This window comes from Pleurodeles waltl, chromosome 6, assembly GCF_031143425.1.
Source record: "Pleurodeles waltl isolate 20211129_DDA chromosome 6, aPleWal1.hap1.20221129, whole genome shotgun sequence".
Lineage (NCBI taxonomy): Eukaryota > Metazoa > Chordata > Amphibia > Caudata > Salamandridae > Pleurodeles > Pleurodeles waltl.
In genome coordinates this window covers 1,240,560,486-1,240,582,537 of record NC_090445.1, presented here as the reverse complement: position 1 = coordinate 1,240,582,537, position 22,052 = coordinate 1,240,560,486, and the positions used below count along the sequence as shown (strand labels likewise).

General features: G+C 45.5%; 1 protein-coding gene across 4 annotated transcripts in view; it reads left to right on the top strand.

Annotated features, from left to right (window-relative positions):
- Positions 1-22,052, top strand: part of LOC138300782 (cGMP-dependent protein kinase 2-like) — a 3,513,105-nt gene that overhangs the window by 1,297,481 nt on the left and 2,193,572 nt on the right. For all 4 annotated transcript variants that reach the window (XM_069240551.1, XM_069240553.1, XM_069240554.1 and 1 more), the window contains exon 6: positions 18,054-18,117. In XM_069240551.1, coding sequence (XP_069096652.1) covers positions 18,054-18,117 — 64 coding nt within the window. The remainder of the gene's footprint in view (positions 1-18,053; positions 18,118-22,052) is intronic.

The window sequence follows — 22,052 nt, the reverse complement described above, 5'->3', positions numbered from 1 at the left end:
ATCAGGGGGTTTCTCCTTCCAGCTGCCCATGGCTGCCACAATCCCAGGGTCCAGGAGCAAAAAGCCCCAAAAGAACAATTAGTCCATTCTCTCCCTTGTGCAAGAGTTTTTAAAAAGGGGTGGAAAGTGCTAGAAGCCAGACACCCTTGGCTAATCCTGGGTTGCAATATCACCTCTCCACCCTGTCCCAACCATTCTACACAGCATGCTGGAACAGTTCAAGATGGAGTCATCTAGGAGTCACTGGTCTCATCTGGTCTGGATGCCTCAGCTCCTCACCTTACTGACATCACTGCCAGGGACTTTCCCACCAAAACATCAAAGAGCAGCCCTCTCCTGTGTTGGCTGATCATGAGCTAAGCCAGACAAATATGACAATTCTGGATGACCCATAAAATGTACTGAAATGTATTTGGGAACTGCGTAATTCATCTTGGTGCACAGGTTTCACCCCATATTGACATCTTCATGGACTTTGTAGGTCAAAGGGAAGTGAAACTGCACTAAGAAGCAGATTTGCCCCTAGGCATGTAATGAAGTGTCACTGAAGACAAAACAGTAAACCATACTGACTTTCTCTAGGGATGCCCGCTAATATTATAAGGCCTACCCAGGTCAATATTTAACCCAGTAATCGTGCTGCACACACTTGTAGTTTCACACACTTACCCACAACTGCCCCTTACCCTTGCTGCATCATAGGGGACTTATCTTGAAAGGTAGACACTGGCGTAAATATGCACAGTCTGTTTACCAGGTGATTACCGTGGGTGAGACACACGTAGCGAGACTCACTGATGATAAAAAGTCTAAAACAGTGTGAACAAAAAATCCGGGCATAGTGAATGAGAGGAATCCAATTGCAACAGTTTCCATTTGGGAATTCAAATGTAGAAATCAAGATCTGCTGCTCCTTGCAGGACACCATCATTTTATTTATGACCAATCACAGGGGTATGGTGGACCTGGCCAGCTTTCCACTCTCACCACCAAACTTTTTGCATTTACCCATTACTTTTTTGCTGAATTAATTTTTTTTGTCTTAGTACTCTGTACCACTAATAACCAAAGATAAAGGCCCTCATTATGAACACGGCTGTCCAAAACGCGCCGCCGGCGGTGGCGGAAAAAAACGCCAACAGAGGAGCGGTCTTGACCGCCAAATAAAGAACCAACTGAAACACAGGCATCCCGAAAACCACCCACCGCCAGTAGAGGAGTGCAGACGACGACGGCAGAGACCACCCAGAGGCCAACGGAAAGGCCCAACAATCAAATAATGAACCACTAGACCGCCATCATTCTGGGGCGGGAACCACTGCCACGTAAAGCCAGGTGGAAACAAACCTAATATAAGGAAACACTCACCGGAGGCCCACACAACGCGCTGAAGCAGACATGGATAGAGAGTTGCAGATCATGCCAGCCCTGCTTCTTGCCATATACCTCCATGACCGAGACCGCCTACGAAGACGACGACGGTAAGTACCTCAATCTACTATAAATGGGAAGAAAGGGCACAGTTCCATACCCACCCACTCCACCCACCCTGCAACGCTCCCACAACCCTTCACAGCAGCACAACCCGTACACTCCACAGCAAGAGGTACGCACCCGACACAAGGCAAATCCAACCTGACCATACTGCATACAAATGCCCCACACCCACAAACAATGAAACGAGAGACCAGGGTACAAGAGTGTGCCGCTAAAACACAGGGCACACATAAATATTTATTTCAGCTCACAGAGCTAATTATTCACAACAAGGCCAATGGCCAGTCCAGAGTGCCAGACGAGTTTGGGCTACAGTGGCCCCAACCTGACTCCCAAAAGTGCATGAATATGTGACAGAACAACTAGGTCCTAAACAACTATAGCCTAAACCACTACTGCTAAACAACTAAAAAGTCTCCATAACTAAGTACTGAACAACTACTGTCTAAACAACAATTGTGCCTGAATAACAATTGCCTGAACAACTAATGTTTATATATATATATTCTAAACAACTAATAAACCCTAAAAACCAAATAGAAAACCTTACCTTAAAATTAGTTGTTCAGGCAATTGTTATTCAGGCACGGTTGTTGTTTAGACAGTAGTTGTTCAGTACTGAGTTGTAGAGACTTTTTAGTTGTTTAACAGTAGTGGTTCAGGCAAGTAGTGGTTTAGACCTAGTTGTTCAGGATGTTTCCCGGGGGTGGGGATTTGTGATGGGAGTGGGGCTTGGACTTGCACTCGGAAGGTGGAGGAGGCTTGGGCTTGGCTTTGGAAGGAGGGGGTGAATGCTTCGACCGGGTGGTGCCAGATTGAATTGTCTCAGCACCGGGCTTCTTCCTCGCTGGGGAAGGGGCACGGGAATGTGAAGGGCGGACAGGGGCGGGAGGAGTTGAAAGGGCAAGGAGGTGCACACGCTTAGGGACAAGATGGGGTGGGCCAGTAGGTTGGAAGAGGTCAGCACAGGAGAGGAAAAGTTTCTTTGGTGCAATTGGGTTGAGCCTGGAGGAGGGCGTGGGAGTGGAGGTAGAGGGTGTGGTCGTAAGTGGTGTAGGTGTGTGTGTCGTGGGTGCAGGTGACTGGACAGTATGCTGAGGTGTGGTGGATGTGTGATGGGTGGGTGTCTTGGTGTGATTGTGTGTTTCTAGAGGAGGGAGGGTGGACACAGTGGGAGAAGACAGGCTGCCAGTGTGGATGTATGTTGTGTGGGTTTCTGCAAGTCTGGTGAGTGTGCTGCATGTGTCAACTACAGTAGTTGTGAGTGCAGGTGTGGTGTCTGGGGTGCATGTCTGGAGGTCTGCTATTGTGGTGAGTGCAGGAATAGGCTCAGCAACAGTGATTGAAGGTGCAGTGCTTGTGGGTATGCATGTAGAGGGGACAGACAGGGAGGCAGAAGAGGTGGGCACACTAGGGGAAGTGGATGTTGCTGTGTGTGCATGTGTATTTTGGCTGTGTGAATGCTTGTCGTGTGAGGTGTGGTGCTATTGTTTAGAAGTGTGCTTCTTGTGTGTTGAGGTGCTTGACTGGGTGTCAGATTGTGTGCTTTGGATGGGTGAAGGGAGTGGGGTGCTGGAAGGGATAGAGGAGGTTGGAGGGGGGACGGAATGACCAGGGAAACTGGCTGCTGTCCAAGAGGAGGCCAGAGCCTGAAAAGATCTCTGTAGGCCAGACACAGCACCGTGAATGCCATCCAGATAGGCATTTGTCTGCTGCATCTCTGATGCTAGCTCCTGGATGGCATTGACAATGGTTGTCTGCCCTACAGGGATGGTTCTCAGGAGGTCAATAGCCTCCTCTGTGAGGGCAGCAGGGCTGACTGGGGCAGGGGCGGAGGTGCCTGGGGCGAAGGAGATGCCCACCCTTCTGGGTGAGCGGGCACGGGCAACTCGGTGGGGAGCAAAAGGGAGGGCGGTGATGGCATGGGGGTCGCGGAAGATGTTACTGTAGGGCTGTGCCCACTAGGGTCCGCCACCGCCAGGGATCCCCCATCGGAGGAGGTATTGAAGTCACTACCTCTAGTGGTAGTTGCCTCCGCTGTGGTACTCCCCTCGCCCTCAAACCTACTCGTCCCCTTGGTGTCAGATGACTCTGCCTCCAAGGATCCGTGGGCCACTGCATCCCCACTTGCCGGTGCCTCAGCTCCCTCGCCAGATGATGCTGATGTACACAAACAACACAGGAGAACAGGGATGGGGGGACAAAACAGGAGAGACACTTGTAAATAGCTGAAAGGAGTCAACATAGAGGCCAGACATACTCCCACCCAGAAGACCCCCACAACAGGCAGCCCGTTCCACTATGCCCATGGCCATGCCCCTGACTAGTGACCAGAACCCTTCTCTACACCCATCCCATGAACTACCTAAAGACCCGATGAGTAGGAGACCTGACCAAAACACCCCTACACCCTATGGGGGCCATCATGTAGATGGACTTCAGTGAGAGTCCCTGCAACTAAGCAGCATAAACCCTAATGCACACACAGACATCCATCAAGAGTTAAGATTGTGACATGAGTATTCACCCCCTTGTGACTGCTGTCCAGCCTTCAAGCGCCCATCCAGGTCTGGGTACGCCACCACCAGGATGCGTAGCATGAAGGAGGTCAGTGCCCGACGGGCACCCTTTCCACGTTAGGAGGACTTCCCAGCTGGGCCTCACAGATTATTCGCGCCCACAGCCGCAGGTCCTCCCACCTCTTCCTGCAGTGGGTACTCTGCCGGTTGTAGACCCCCAGGGTCCGCACCTCCTTGGGGATGGCATGCCAAAGTGCCCTCTTCTGGTGGGCGCTGACCTAAAAGGGAGACACAGAAATGTAACTCAGAGGTCAGGCACTTGGAAAATATGTACAGATGGCTATACATCCACTACGGGACGGACAGTACTGACAGACTTACAGGACATATACGCACGCAGCATGGCATGAACCATGGCCCATGCAGGCTAACAGGTGCACGCATATGTACTTACAACACCATCCATTACACCCAAACAGTGCCCCCAAACCCCCGACTCACCTGTACCTGTGCTCATCCGTAGAGCTTGGCGTACAGGGGCAGGACCCCGCCCACTAGCCTCTCCAATTCCTCCTGGGTGAAGGCCGGGGCCCTTTCCCCTGCAACACGAGCCACTTCCAATACCAGAGGCAGGACACAGCAGTACACTCAGTGGGGTACCTGCTCCCACGAGATCAGGGAGTCAAGTGAAGTTGGGGTGACAAATTTGCATACGAACCGCGGAGGTGTGCACCGTCACCGCCGGCGGCGATCATGATACGCCCGGATTCCCAATTGGCATTCATGTTAACCAATGATGGTACGACCGGAGGTATACACCGCCTTACGCTGTTATGTCAACCGCTAGCGGTATGAGGTCCCTTCCACAACGTCAGTTCTGGATTATAGGGGGCAGACATTTTGGCCAAAACTACGCATTAATAAAAATGATATTTGCACAATGCAGGCCCTATTGTTCACATAACATACCTATGCATGTTACCATTAACAATACCACACATATCAAACCCTGTTCACTCATTAAGGTCTAGATGAACTTCTGTCAAGAACATTTTACTTTTGAGTCCCTACAATCAAGTAAGCAGTGCACAATGAATGACAATGTGTGCCTATGCCTGTGTGTTCCTCACATGTGTTTCAAATCCCTCCCAGGTACCGACCCTTGTTGTGAGGAAGGGCCCCATCGATGTACAGACCACTTCTTGATTTGCGGACCATGGTGGAGCGTCACATCATAATCAATTACAGACTCACCCGTGCAACTATTCTCGAACTTTGTGCATTACTAGATCCTGCACTAACTCCGGCAAATCGTAATCAGCATGCCATCCCTACTGAAGTGTGGGTGCTCTCTGCACTCCATTTCCTGTTCCTGTTCACGGGCTCATTTCATGTGACAGTGGCCGTGGGTACAGGATTTTCACAGCCAGTGTTCAGCATGATACTGACAAGATTTCTAAATGCATTTGTACGACACCTGCAGTCCTATTTGAGGTTTCCCCAAATGACTGACCTCCCTGCCATCAAATCTGACTTCTATGCATTTGCAAACATACCCCATGTGATCTGTGACATCGATGGCACCCACATACCTATAATACCCCCAAGAGTCAGTGAACAGGTGTACAGAAACAGAAAGAACTTTCGCTCCTTGAACATCCAGTTGGTATGTACTGCAGACCAGTACATATCACATGTGAATGCCATGTTCCCCTGTTCAGTCCATGATTCCTTTGTGCCGAGGAACAGTAGTGTGCCACAGAAGATGGAACAACTACGAGAGGACAGAGGGTGGATCATAGGTAGGTGTTTCTGTCAGTAACTGCCACCTAGCAGACAGCCAGGCTGTCTGACTCAGAGGCTTGACACTGACTGCTCTGTTTTGCACATTTGTCTAGGTGATTCTGGCTATCCCAACTTGCGTTGGCTCCTGACACCAGTGAGGAATCCTGGGACAAATGCAGAGAGGAATTACAATGAGGCCCATGGACATACTAGGAGGGTGATAGAGCACACAATAGGTCTCCTGAAGGCTAGATTTTGTTGTCTACATACCTCTGGGGGTTCCCTGGCCAATGGGCCTGAAAAGGTATGTAGAATAGTGATGGCCTGCTGCATGCTGCACAACGTGGCAGTGAGAAATTCTATCCCCCTCTTGGATGTGGATGGTGCTATAAATCCTGACCAGCTTCCTCAGAGAGGGGAGGAGAGTGATAGTGATGATGAGGAAGGGGAAGATGTCAATTCCAGGACCCAACTGATACAACTCTACTTCCAGTAACTATGTGGGACTAAGGGCTGACATTGGTGTTTGTGACACATACAGTCAGTGTGCTTTGTCATCTGGGGGGGTTTGAATTAACTATTTGAAACTGGGTCAAGGTCTGAATATAGTTTATTTATTTTTTCAACAACATTTAGGCACACAGGTGTACTTTCATGCTACGCATTACCAATAAAGTAGTTATCAGCCAGTTGCATCCATATTTCACTTTGTCCACACATTATGACAGGGGACAGTGTTACAGGTGTGATATGTGTTTTATTTGTGGCAGGGTTGAATAGTGCAATTTACAGTGATGGCAGTTGGTCATGGGTGGGTGCCAATATGGTAGCAGCGTTGTTGTTAGTATTGATGGGTCCATCAATTCTTACATGAGTTCTTATTGATTGTTAGCACTGTTTGGTGGTTGATTGTGTGGGATGGTTGGTGGGCAGATTCTTGTAGAGTTACTTTTTGGAGGGGGGCTTGTTTGTGGCACGGGTTCCAGTCCCATATCTTGCCCTGAGGGTCCTTTTGGGCGCCTGCTGTTGACATCATTGTACCTTGTTTTTCCTCTGAGGGTAGTTTGTGGAATGTTGCTGCTGTTGCTGTCATTGTCTGGTCTGTATCCTGTGCTGTAGTGGGGGCCTCTTGTCCTGTGTGGGTTTCAGACTGGGTTTGTACCAGCTGCAGCAGTGCTCCTGCTATGCTGGCCATTGTGGCGTTGTGCTATTTCCACTGCTTCATAGCCTCTTGGTGGTGGTCCTGCTGCATCCTCTGACTATGCTCCAGTGTGGATACTATGTGTGCCAATCTGTCATGGGTATGCTGGTATGCCCCCAGGACCTCAGAGATCACGCCCTGGGCTGCATTATCCATCCTGTGGCATCCCCCCTGGGCCACTGAGGCCCTCCCACTGGGCCTAGCCCCCTGTGCCTGTGTCCCATGCACAGGTCTGGCGGTACCACTTGTACTGGGGCCAACATCTTCCTGCCTGTTGGTAGGGGGTGACTGTGGCCTCTGTACCTGTGTTCCACCAGTCTGTTGCCTGGATATACAGGTGTGGGGACGGTTGACATGGGCTGATGTTGTTGGCTGGGTGATAGAGGTGTCAGTGGTATCCTGGGTGGGGCTGCTGGATGGTGACAGTCCAGGACTGTGTGAGGGGCCAGCCTGCTCCTCAGTGTCCAGGGATCCTTCCGCAGTGTCCTGTGAGGAGCCTCTCTCTCCCTGGAACGCACTGCCACTCCTTGTCCTGTCTGTCAGGGTGGCACGGGTGGTGGTGCCTGTTGGGGGAAATGAACATGTCTGTTACAAATGCATGATCAGATGGGGTGTACAGGTCTGGGCTGTTTTGTGCAGGTATAACTTTTTGGGGCCATGCAGTGTGCCTTTTTGAGGTTTGCAATGCATTCTGTTTCAGATGTGGAGTAGCATTGTGGGTGGTGGAGTGCTATTGTGACTCCTTGCTGGGGTAGGTGGCTGTGCACAAGCGGACGGATGTGGGCTTGTTAGTGGGTTTGTGGGCATGCAGGGGGAGTGGATTTAGTGGCTGTGGGCTGGGTGGGGTAGTGATCCTGGCGGGTGTTGGTGAGCTGGGGTGATGCATGCATTCCAGGTGTGATGTATACGGGGTAAATGTGGACGACTTACCTGAGTTCATTCCTCCAGTGAGTCCCTCAGGGTGCAGGATGGCCTGTACCTTTTCCTCCCAGTTGGTGTATTCGGGAAGTGTTGGTGGTGGTCCTCCCCCAGTCTGCTGGACTGCAATGTGGTGCCTTGATGCCATGACCCTGACCTTCCCCTGCAGGTCGTTCCATCTCTTGCAGATGTCGTCCCTGGTGCATGGATGGTGTCCCACTGCATTGACCCTGTTGACAATGGTCTGCCATAGCTCCATCTTCCTGCTGATGGCTGTGTGCTACACCTGAGCCCCGAATGTTTGTGGCTCCACCTTCAGGTTCTTATCCACAATGGTCCTTAGCTCCCTTTCTGTGAAGCGTGGATGTTTGGGGGGTGACATGGTGAGTGTGGTGAATGGTGTCGGGGGTGGAATCGCGGTGAGTGTGCTCTTCTGTGGGTCGGTGTGAGTCTTGTGTATATGGTTTCGTTGCAAAGGATTGTGGGGTGTGTATGTGAGTGTTTTATGGTGTTGTGGATGTGTGTCAGGTGTGTAGGTTTCTAGCTTATCCAATGTGTGAACTTCTTGCTGTTGGGTCCACTTGCCGCTCGTGGCGGTCGGCACCGCCAATGGTCATTCGACTTCCACTGACTGCCAAGATGATTTGTGCATCATTATTTGGAGGGCGGGATGTAGGTGTGCTCGGCGGTGGCGGGTTGGAAGGTCCAGCATTTCCGCCGACAGGGTCCTGGCGGTGACTGGTGGACTGGTGATTTTTGGCTCGTTTGGGATTTTGGTTCATTATATGGAGGGTTTCTATTCACCGCCCACGGCGGTCTTCTGTTTACCCCCGCCACGGCGGTCAGTGGTGTTTACCACTGTGTTCATAATGACCGCCAAAGTGTTTGCACTCTCTCCTTTAAATGTGACAGAAGTGGCTTACACCGATTCGGCCTATTCAATTTACATGTAAGTCCCTAGTATAGCGGTACCTCATGTACCGAGGGCCTGTAAACTAAATGCTGCTAGTGGGCCTCAACACTGATTGTGCCTCCCACTTAATTAGCCATTCTCAGTCATGCCACTGCAACCTGTGTGCAGTTTTAACTTGCCATTTCAACCTGGCAAGATAAACCTCTTGCCAGGCTCAAACCTTCCTTTTTAATATATATAAGTCACCCCTAAGGTCGGCCCTACACAACCTAGAAGGCAGGGTGCAGTGTATTTAAAGTTTTACATGACTGGGTAGTGAAAAGCTCCAAATTTGTTTTCAATTCTGCAAGGCCTACCTCTCCCACAAGATGACATAAGACTTACCTTATTACATTTAGTAAACTGTAACTTACAGTTGGGAGCAGATGGATAGGTTGAGTTTGGTGTCTAACGAATTGGTATTAAAGGCCTCTTTCTTGGTGAAGTTTGGGTGTCAATCACATTTCTAAAAGTGCCACTTTTAGAAAAATAAAACAAACAAAAAGTGATGGATGGCATGCTTTAATTAATCTCAAACACTGGTAATTATGTGGGCCGGCAACCCAACCATTGCTGGACTGCTCCCATTGTAGCAGGGCCCAGACTGATTTCCATATAACTGGGTCTCAACTGGGGTGTCATGGTGTGCAAATAACAATGGATTGGGATATGGCCCCAAGTAATTGCCAGCGGCTGAAACTAATTCAAGCATTCTATATATCACACTTTAATATGTTGCCCTAAGTGAAACAGGTGTGCTCAGAAGTGGGTCCTGTGCACACTGTGTCACTGGAACCAAGCAAAACCTGACTGATGAGCTCATAACAAGGGTGAAGTCTTTGCTGGGTTGCTTGTGTTCCGGTTCAGGGAGGACCTGGCTTGGCAGTTCTGGCTGGACTGTTCCCCTTGGAGCAGGGCCAAGACTGAATTGCAAATAGATGGGTCCAAAGTGAGGTGGCATGGTGTGCAAAATAACAGTGGATTGGGATGTGGCCATAGTAATTATAAGAGGCTGAGATTAATTCAAGCATTCCATCCATACATTTTTGTACACTTTTAGAACAATGCCATGTTCTTGTCCCAACCACTTGATGTCTGATGCCTGTATCCAGGGATATACGATTAGGTGTAGTTGGCAGTTGATTTTTGTGTATTGATCCCAGACAGTGAGTCAAAGGGAAGCTAGGTGTTGGCAAGATGGGCCACTCTGAGTTAACGGGGGGAGGAGTTGTCACCTACCACACTTGCACATCACAAATGCCCTGCCTGAGCACTCTCAGAAAGGAGTTTTACACTAGTCTTTTGTGGCCACAAATAATCTGAAGCCAGGGCATAAAATTCCAAGCACTTCCGAGCAGTGGAAATCTCTGAAAGTTTCTCCTTCTTCAAAGTGCTCACCAGGTAGGTGGACTTCAGACCCCAAATCTCAGTATACTTCAGAACCTATGGAAGACACTGCCATGCAGAAGGAGCAAATACTTACAACAAAGGAACTTTTCCTCCAGATTGGCACCTTGCCTCAAAATGTCAGCATACAAAAAGAAAACATGGGTGGTACATCTTTCTAAGCCCAAGCAGCCAAACTATGGAATTCATTACCCCAAAACGTAAGATCCACGGATAAGTATCTTATCTTCAGAAGACTACTCAAGAGTTGGATCTTTCCTACATGACAGCCATACACAAAACACAAATGTATAGAATATGCCTGTGTATGTAAACATGTATAATTTGATTATATGTAAGTATTTAGATATGTGCATTTGTTTGAACAAGTATATATTCTACATATGGTTTAAAAATATATAGATATTCTTATAGGTCTACTTAACAAATGTGTATATTACTTATGGTTAAAATGTGTGCTAAGGTGTATGTTATTTGATCGGATGTGAACGGATATCGCTGTTTCATTTTATTTCATTTAGCACAATGTGTGAATATAATCATAATTATTGTATCTGTGAGAGCCTCACTACTGAAATATTGGGGAAAATATAAAATAACAAATACAATAAATATACACTAATAAACAAAAATGCATAAAACTTTACATCTCATTATTACTAAATACATGTATACCTTTCTATGTAGTTATGCATCTATATATTTATTACTTTATCCCTACTGTAGAAATATAAAAAGGCCTTCAACTCTCTCCAGTGCACTACTCTACATCTCATCCTATACCTCCCTTAATGTATCCTCAATGCCTCTACCTCCGCTCTGACTCACCTCAAACATCAAGTTACTACTATGATCCCCTAATAATCCTTTCTAGGCTCTTCCCTCCCCTATCCCTGCTTTGACTCATATCATACCTCCTTTTACTGGTATGATCTCCCAAATTAACACTTTCTAGACTCTTAGGGCCAGATGTAGCAAAAAGAAAATTTGCGAGTTGCAAATTGCGAGTCCATGCGACTCGCAATTTGCAACTCACAAATTGGTATGCAGTACGGTGTCTCAGACACCGTCTGCGAGTCGCTATGGGGTCGCAATGACCCACCTCATTAATATTAATGAGGTGGGTCGCAAATTGCGGCCCCATAGCGCGTCTAGGCACCCGCAAACATGGAGGCCTGCTGTCGTCAGCAGACCTCCATGTTCGTGACTGCTTTCTCAATAAAGCAGTTTTTTTTTTTTAAGTGTAGCCCGTTTTTCTTAAAGGAAAACGAGCTGCACTTAAAAAAAAAACAAAACCTTTAGTTTCGGTATTTTTTCAGGGCAGGTAGTGGTCCCTTCGACCACTACCTGCCCTGAAAAAATAGTATTGGGTCCATTCGCAAAGGGGAAGGGGTCCCATGGGGACCCCTTCCAATTTGCAAGTGGGTTACCATCCACTTGAAGTGGATGGTAACTGCGACACCCTTTGCGACCGCATATGAGGTTGCAAATGGTATTGCATGCCACTCCGAATCGCAAATAGGAAGGGAACACCCCTTCCTATTTGCGATTCTGAAATGCATATTGCGAGTCGGTCCCGACTCGCAATATGCATTTCTGAATAGCAAAGAGGCATTTGCGCCTTGCAAACGGCGATTTTCGCCACTTGCGACGCGCAAATCCTTTGCTACATCTGGCCCTTACTTTCTCTACCCCGTTTTGACTAATCCGAAACCTCATTTTACTACTATTATCTCCTTAATAAACCTTGCTAGACTCTTCCCTCCTCTATTCCTCCTGTGACACATCCCAAACCTCATTCCACTACTATGCTCTCCTAAATAACAAGTTAAAGACTTTCCCCTCCCCGTTCCCTCCTTTATCTAATTGAATCCAACTAACAGACTTACATGTCCACTGCTCATATTTACAACTTATATTTCCCAATACTAATTCACCACTAATCCTTTTTTGTTTCCAGAGTAGTGTGCTACTGGCTGAAAAGTGCTTCAACACCTTGTCAGAGGTATTAAGCATTACATAAATAAAATATAATTCCATACATTATAAGTATATGGTGTTCCATTGCATTATAAAGGAGCAAGGCCAAACGGCTAGGCCCAGCCACTTAAGTGGGACACTGTTTTTATCAGGACAAGCGTTGGACCCAGTGCTGGGTGATAAGAATTTTGTGGATTCCTGTAGTGTGTATATCTTTGTATATCTTTCCTTCACAGAAATGTGACAAAAATACATGTTTTAGCTAAGGTTTGAAGTTTGGAGGACATTCTCTATGAGAAAATGCTGTAGGATCCATGAAAGTCACACCATCCTAGACTTCCCTGTGTGTCAGGTTTTAGAAAATTACTAGGATTAGTAAATTTCAACAGGTGTTGGTCAAGCTTGGTCTCAGATACCCCTGCTGCCTACATCATCAAAATGTGTAACGTGCATGGTGAAATTTTGATGTTGCCATATTGTGCCTTGGATCTTTTCTGTTGCAGGAGGCAGAGACAACCATGTAAGTGGGGTAGCACATGGAAGAAGTGTGGGAATGCTGGAATTTTGTGGATTCCTGCAGATTCCAAAACGTTCTCTCATTGAAATGTGAGGAAATGGATAATTTTAGACAAAGTCTGATGTTTGCAGAGCATTCTATGTAAGAAAGGGTATGAGATCCATGCACGTCACACCACAATGTAGTGCTGGGGTTCTAGTTTTTAGAAATATCTGGTAAAATGTCCTTGGTGGCAGCTGAGCCTGGACACAAATTCTGTAAGTTAGTCATTCTTCATGGGGAACATTTGATGTCTCCATGCTATGTTTTAGAGCCTAGTTTGGGACCAATGATATCAGGAGGAATGTGGGAACAAAGAATAGATAAACATTTTTTATGATCAACTGAATATCCAGTTTTGGCTTCCAAATGTATACCAGCGTACAAGAAATAACGCATATTGCAAAATGCCCTCTGAATCATATGATAATATAGGTAACGCCAAATTCAGAGTTGTACAAATAACCACTATTACTAAGCTCAGTATCTAGGGCACGTTTCAGAAATGCTTCCTGCACATTTTTTATTCCTTAGATTTTACCATATAAATTACTGCATAGCCAGGACACAATTAAGTATCATTATAAATTGCCAAGTCCCTGCCTAACTGCCTGATCCTTCTACTTGGGTGATACTTTGGCACCCCAATGGTCCAGTCTTGGTTCTCTATTCCAGTCTTCCTGGTCGTTTTGGACCTGCAATGTTTGTGCCTCCACCTCTACCTCTTTTTTGTGCCTCACTTTGACTCCTGCTTTCTCTCGGTTTGTGGCGCTTGTTATTTACTGTTACTTTCTTTGTGCCTTCTTTTTGCCTCTTACTATTTCTCTCATGTTTCATCTTGCCTCTCACTGACTCCGTTATGGGTTTCCTTTGTGCCTCTCCTCCTTTGCTGTCCTTTGTTTTCTGCGGCTTTTGCCCACTATCATCTCTCTCTTTGTGCCACTTTTTTGCCCTCTGCTCCTCTTTTTGTGTCCTTAGTGTCTCTCCTCTTGTGCCTCTTGATCTCTTTTGTTCTTTTCTCTCTTTTTATTTATTTGCCTGTGCCTTCTCTCCTTGCTTGTCGTGATCTGGGGCTCCAGTCACTCAGGAACCCAACCATATCCTTGTCCATGCCACATTTTCACCAAAGGACTTAACTCCATCTGCCCAGTCCTCACATCCATTCTCAACTTATTACTCCCCATTATCTCCTTCCCAAACTCCTTGAAACACATCACCATCTTGCCATTCCTCAACAAACCTTCAGTGGACCCCTAAACCATGGCCAACTACAGGCCCATCTCTCTCCAACTCCACCCAGCCAAAGTCCCTAGAGAAGCTCATCAATGCCATATCTACCTCAGAGATAACCACCTCCTGGACACTTCCCAATCAGGTTTCAGAACCAGTCACAGCACTGAGATGGTACTCATTGCTACCGCAGACAGCAACGACTTCAACATAGACAACGGCAACACAGTAGTACTTATTCTACATACCACTCTGCACCTTTCAACACTGTTTCCCATCTCATCCTCATCCATTGCCTCCAAAAGTCTGGAATTCATGGCCTGCCACTACAATGAATCAGCTCCTTCCTCTCAGGACACACCCAAATGGTAAGCCTTGCCTCCTGTTTGTCTGCCTCCAACTCCATTAACAGCATTCCAATAGGCTTTTCCTTAAGCCCCACACTGTTCAACATCCACATTACCTCCTTTGCGAAACATAATTTGCTTCTATGGATGCAGCATCATCTCCTACACTGAGGGTACTCAGCTGATCCTGTCTCTGGATACTCCCACTGCCCAAGCAAAGTTCAGCGGCTGCATATCCTTGGTAGCAGACTGGAAGAAATGGAACTGCCTCAAACTCAACAGTGACAAAATAGAAGTGGTCCTTCTCTCTGGTCCTCAGGCTGGTGGCCCACTGAGATAAGCCTGACTTGCCACCTGTCCAATGTGCCAAGAACCTGGGCATTGTGATTGAGAGCCGAATGACCAAAAAAGTCATCATGGTCACATCCACCTGCTTGCACATCCGAAAAACGTTCAGGAAAGTCCTCAAATGGCTCCCCCTGGACACCCGCAGGTCTGTCATGCAAGCCTTTGTCACCAATAGGCTCAACTATGGCAACACCTTCAATGTTGGCTTCACAGCTCAACTCACCAAAAGACTCCAAGTTCTACCGGATGCAACTGCAAGACTCACACTCTAACTAACTCAATGCACTCAAATATCCAAACACCTCAAATATTTTAACTGGCTCCCTATCTACAAACACTCCCTTTTCAAAGTCCTCACACACACCTACAAAGTACTATACAGCCAAGGCACATCATACAACTACGTCCTGTTTCATAATCTGGGCAGACATGTCCATTCAGCTAAACTATTCCTTATCGAGAATCGCATCTTTCAGGCCACTCAAGTTTTCTCCTGCATTGCCCCTAAATCTGGAACTAACTCCCTACCACACCAGAGCTACCAACTCTGTCCTTGAAATCCAGAAACTGAAAACCTGACTCTTCTAATAGGCCACCAGACAGGTCAGCACTCCTCTTTAACAGGCACAAGGATACTCTCCTGAGTAATATGCATGCCTTTCAAGTAGAAACAGCACAGCGGGACATCACCAAAAACATACTGTATTTCCCTGTGATCAGACTGGTCAGAATGGTGTCTGGGTTTATTGTTGTTTATAATAGGTCCATCAAGGCAAAAAAGTACACATGAGACCTGCAGCTATCTCTAGTGTTTCCATTTTTTTTAACATTATTTATGATTTCAAGGATTAGTTTCTTTGGAAAAATCATGGGCATTGTTCACGAATGAACCCTTGCTGAATTTAGAATTTTGTCTGGATTTCGAAATGTATAGGCTTCTAGTTTCATCTTTGAGTGTTGCATCTGTTCCGCCACAAACTGAAAGTAGGTTGGAAATACAAAAAAATGAGAAATGGACTACCACTTAGAAAACCGTGGTACAAATCGATTGTACAACTCTGCATTTTCCTGAAAACAGGGAAGATGGGAAAACATCTTTTTTTTCTGCAAAACACTTTGTTGATATCATTATTTGTAAAACAAAATACCTTTTTTTGCACATCGCTTTATTCCATTTTCTTTTTTTTTAGAAAAAACACAATGCTGATTTCTTTTGGCTATTTTTGGCCCCTTCCATGGGAATCCTCAAGTCCTGTGTACCTTTCCCTAATATGTGGGAAAAAGAGGCAGATGTGGTATGGATATCAACTATTGGAAAGGAGTTATGAAGGCTTAAGCATGAAGTGCCCCAAACATCATAAAACTAGGGCTCAGATTTGGTGTGGAAAAAGCCTCTGTAGCTAATGTTGTAGCGCAGAATATGGAAGCATGCAGAAAGAGTGCCATATATATGAGAGGCATGCCCTGCGAAAATGTCAGTTTTTTTAACACTCTGAAGGTGCAAGTCTCTCAACCATACCTATGAGGCCACGCAAAGCCAATTTGCGTGGCTTTTTATGGCCTCATAGATATGGAGTAAGGCTGAGCAGAGCAAGTAGCTGCTTTGCCTTAATTTGCACAAGGGCGGGTGACCCAAGGGCATTACAGTGGGTTTTCAGATGCAAAACCAATAGATTTTGATGATTCCACAGGTTTCCAAAACCTTGTAAACCAGGGGATGCGCCAAAGCCTTACTCCTCTCAAGGTGAGGCATAATGAGAAGAAATATTTTTATTTCTCCTCGTTATTTCATCTTTCCATGTGTGCTGCATTCTGCAGCACACACAGAAAGAGGAAAACACCTTCCGGGATTGTTTTTTGTGCAGGGAGAGGCCCCTTCCTGCACAAAAACAGTCCTCCCAACAAGAGAGGCACCCTTGCACCATGGTGCAAGAGAATCTGCATTGGCGCTAGACAGCCACAACAGCCCCATCAGAGTTGGAAGGGACAGGAATGCGCGGTATTGCACAGATATGGCACATTCCTGCCTTTACCTTTCAACGCAGGACAATGCAGCAAAGTGACTTGCCATACCGTCCTGCGTCAAGATTTAGTTCATTTGCCCCAGAATCTTTATTTCCTGTAATGATCTATAGCATGCAAGAAACATGTTGATGATAAATCGTTCTGTATATAATGCAAAGCCAGTCCTCTTTTGCAATGAGAGCATTAGAGATGTTTTTATACAAGCTGTCCTATATTATAGTTAGTAGTAGTAGTCTTAATAGTGTAAGCTCTATAATTTTTGGGCGAATTAAACCTCATAGAGGTAAATGATGGACTTATACAAAAACACAAGGGCAACTAGCAATGTCAGCTCACACACTACAAGAATTAAATCCTTTTTCTCAAAATTACTCTTCTGGTAATTGGCTATGTATACTTTTTACAGCTAACGAAGTACTTCCAAGAAGTTCCTCCTTCAATAATTCCTCACCTTTCAATAAACAGGAGACAAGAGTGACTGCTGCACATAATGTTTTATTCATGTGTTTTAGGGAATGGATCTGGAGATTCGGGGGCATAGTTAAGGAAAGTGGTGCTGCACACACTTTAGCGTCACTTTTCATGCGCCCTTCAGCGCCCCTAACGCTACCATGTGTGCGTCATATTTAAAACACGGTGCACCATGGCAGTAGTTAGGGGATTAGCATCTGAATGTTTTATGCTAGTCTGGTGCTTTGCAGGATTGGCGTCAAAAATTCTGATGCTAAACCTGCAAAGCAACCAGAGGCCCATTGTAAGCAATGGAAGCCTCCTTTTAATACCTGCCCTGGGCAGGCATTAAAAGTGCCCAAAAAAGTGGCACAAGGAAAGCTCATAGTGTTCCTTGCAACATTTTTTTTGCCCCCCATGGGGGAACGCCCACTTTGCATACATCATGCTTGGCGTAGGCATAACGTGGCACAAAGGGTTACAATGCATGCATTGTGCCACTTTGTAAATATGGTGCAGCGTTTTTGGCCTTCTAACGCCACATTAGGGTAAATAAATGTCGTTAATGTGGCATTGGAATGCCACTAGGGGCTCTTAAATATGCCCCTCATTCTTTTACTGTGTAAAGCATCATTGAGCGCTGAAAGGCTTTCATCTGCTGAAGCACTCAGAAAACATCTGTGGATCTTTTATCGAAGGGAAGAACAGGGAACAAATTAGAATCCAGGGGGTTGATTACTAAGACATATTGCGTAATAGCTATTCAGTTACTATTATCAAATGAGTTGATAGCTTAATGTTTGACTGATGTTATCTTCCTCCTTTCTTTTTTTCTTAGTGTTTCTCTCCTCAAGGATTTACCTGAAGAAAAGCTGGCAAAAATAGTAGACTGCCTGGAAGTTGTACGTATGCTTTTGACACTGTCTTAACAGAAACATTTGTAATAGTAATATATATTGCAGTGTGCACACTGTGCTTTCAAATTGATTCACATTAGACGTTGCTCAGTATTAGCATATACTGGAGAACTAATGTATAGCCAGGTGCCACCAGCAGAGCTTTGGTGTGCCCCTGACCTGGAGGTTGTGTTTTAGTCTCATGTTATGGTTATGTAATTGTTAGAGAGATTACTGCTGAAACTATTGTGCAAAGGAAGGGAGTGGTTAATTAGAAATGCAAATTAGATTTAGTGTTAAACAAGAAAAACAAACAAGCATTGGCAACCACAATATGCCACCTCCTTATAATGCGAGTGGCAAGGTATTGGCTTTGCCAATGGTTGTTCATATTCTTTTGTTTAAAGAAAGAAAATATATATCTTATGGCATCTCAAAAATGTACATTGAATTCAATGTTTTCAATCTTTATAAATGCTATTTTTTAAATAATTTTCACTCAGGAATCTCTGAACAGAATGTTGTAGGGATGGGGATGTGTTACAATGCTTTCCATAGGATTTAGCTATTTGGTATTCTGCAGTAGTCCAGGAGGCGGGTTTATGGGCCTCCAGAAGAGTCACTAGTAAACTATCTGCCTCAGATGTCAGCTGCCTAAGTACAGCAGATGGACCTTTCCTCAATCCCATGAAAGCATTTGTGTGCCAAGGCTTGTGCTTTCACACAATATGTGGAATGCAGGAGATAAAAAAAAAAAAACTCTGAGGCCACCCCCAGCAAAAATATCCCTTTTCTGTGCTTTTACAGACTGCTGGAAAGAATAGGGAGCAACATAGCTGGAGGGAGGGTGTGTTTGAGGGTCGGAAGCATAGTGGGGAAGAGACCCAACAAACACATACCCTCTCTTGAAGTACTGATTAAAAATGTAGTTTCCTTAATGTGAGCAGTGGAAAAATACAAGTCAGCCAAACAAATGGCTATGCTTTGTTGGGGAGGGCGATAAACATATTAAGAGACAGGCAAGCCATTGAATAAGAAGCAAACAAATCAGAGACTATAAAGCCAACACATTTTTGGGAATGGTCAGACTGTGAGCCCATTGTAATTTTACATAAGATATTTCGCAACCTGACAGGTTGCTATATAGCAGGAGAGACCTAGAGAAAGTAAAGGTCTGAGATGATTTACTATCTTTTGATTCAGATAATTTAATATGTTTCAATGGATAGGGCAAAGATGAGATGCAGAGCTTTTTTACGGTCCTCTTAAAGCTCTGAAGGTTGGTACTGTATTATACTCTAATTATTACTTTTGATTTAATATGTGGTTACATTTTTTTTTCAATTAAGAGTATTATCAAATAAGATGTCAACCTCTTGTTGGAGGAAAACCTGTAATTAAATAAACACAGGACCCAACTGGCAAAGTAATATATGTTTAATCACAACGGCGGGGAGATCAGTCATCTCCGTAGAGGTGAAAGTCTGATCCCAATGAACTGCTCACAAACAGCTGCATTTTTGCTGAAAAACACAGAACGTTTCCAGTTCCATCAGTGACATAAGTAATTTTCACACAATATATACGAATAACAAAAGTAGATATAGCTATTCTCAGAAACAAGATAGCAGTTCTCTGAAACAAAAGTGTAGAATCTCCCCCTTCTTGCAGTGTGGTTGTCATACAAAGAAGTGTGTCGATGTGGGCCTAGCAGTGCATGGTGATGAGGTGTTGAAACCTGATTGGCTTGAGCTATCTGACCATTAGCATAGGAGGCTGAGTCTCAGAAGTGTGGCTTGAAGTAAGTAAGACCCCAGCCAGGTGTGTACCAAGCATGTTCGCTCTTCGGGTGCTGATGCATGTGGGTGTAAAAAGCCTCAAGGCCTATTTAGATGCTAAGTGATCTCTTGTGTGGTTGGGGCTTTCCAGCTATCTCCCCCAGCAGATGAGCAATGTGATTACCAGTTTCTATGAAAGTTCCTGTCTTGACATAACCACAGAATGTTCCGCTCAACTTCTCAAAACTAGGTCAATGGTGTGGTCTGTCTAGTCCTGTCTAAGTGTGCTCTTTAGCATGCACCCATGTATTTGCTGAGATTCACAACTGGCTACATAGCTTTGATGCTATCTCTGACTACAGATGCTCTAAGAGAGGTCAGAGGTCCTATGTCACAAGGGGTGTCTAAGCAGGGGCTTTTACTCTGCCCTCTATCATTCCCCTCCTCTAGTTGATTCTTCAGCTCCCTTCCCTAACTCCTGATCTACTTCTGCTACAGTGTGGTAGATATTTCTTTGGGTACCTCCCTCCCTACCGACTGTTCTAATGGTGGACATCGCCCCTACCTTTGTGTTTGCTTTCTTGCAACATTGCAGTAGTAATTGAAAAACACAACACATTGTCAATAGCAACACCAGAATAGACAACAAGTCAACAATTAAAACAACAATGACATCCAGGATGGCAACCAATCAAACCAACTCTTAAACCATTCATCTGGGGCACCCCTTTCGCTGACCATTTGCTTGTGCAAACTGTGCAGTGTCCACATGGCCTTTGTCAATGTCCCATTATCAGTCCAATCTTGGCATACACACCACCCTCCATGGCAGTCATGAGGTCAAGTACATATTGGTGCTGTGTGACCATCATTCGTGTGGCACACAGTTCTGCCTTTATGGCATTGAATCCATCTTCACTGGTGTTGATTGCTTTCTTCAGTTCCCAACTAGTTATTTGCAGCCATCGATCAATTACTTTGGCCTGAACAAATGGTAGCATGCTTTCAAAGAACAACTGGGCATCACTAAACAGACTGTACTCTTGTGGGGCATTTTCCCAGACTACAGGACCAAAGTCCTTTTCTTCTGATGATGATGAAGCAGGGTAGTTGGACAGCTCATCAAATGGTAATGTATTTGTGAAATGCCCACTCCTGTTATCCCAAGGGAGTGGATGTGTCAATTTACTAGTAAACAGAGGCCATTCCAATTCGGGGGCAGCTGTGCATGAAGTTGGGCCCGCATTGCCACTAGTTGTCCATCAGGCTGGAGGTGCCCTCCTGCATATCGGCATTGTATATGGTGGTGTTGCAATTGAGATTACTGCCAACTTGTAGAGTTCCATCTTAGAGTTCCATTTCATTTGAAACAAAGACAAAACATGCATTAAAAGTTCCTGTATACATATAGCTCTGTATGTTTGCATCCCATATTTGTTGACATTGTACTATTATTCTGTCAAATCTCAGAGGACTTTCTGACTCAGTGCCACTTCATAATGATATTGCTCTACATTTGAACCTGGTCCCAGCATGCCATTTGTTGTGGGCAAATGCTGATTCTTTGATGCTTAGACCTGGTCTGCCTACGCAATCCTGGGTACAGGCTTATCCTTTTAGCTACTACACTCAGACGGCGGGTGAGACTTCCCTAAGATTTCCTGGTCTAATATAGGTTTTTCCCACTTTGGCAAATCTTTCTTGAGACCTACCTTCTTCATTCTTGATATCACTCCTCTTATCTCATCTTTCTGTCAGGATCTGTAGTACTTCAGGGGTGGTATCACATCTAGTTGTTTTAATTAGCACTGTAACAAGACTAACATGTATTGCAGCTGTGCTTGTATTTTACATAAGAAGAGGTACCAGAGACAGTGTGTAACATTTGGGGGTGCTTTCTTAGAAAAAATGCAAGTTGTCTACTGCAGAGGTATGAGGGAAAAGGAAGCATGCATAATAGATGTCTTTGGACATGGATTTGTCTGCGCTGTGCATGTGCTGGTTCCACATATTCTCAAACAAAGCAGTGTTGAGGGGGTGATGGTCAGTGTCATTATCGGTGTTCTTGTGTGTGCGTATAATATTTGGTGTAGGAAAAAAGACATCGAAATACACAAGGACTAAAATCACTACTATCAGTACACAAAGGAGGAAAAACTAAAA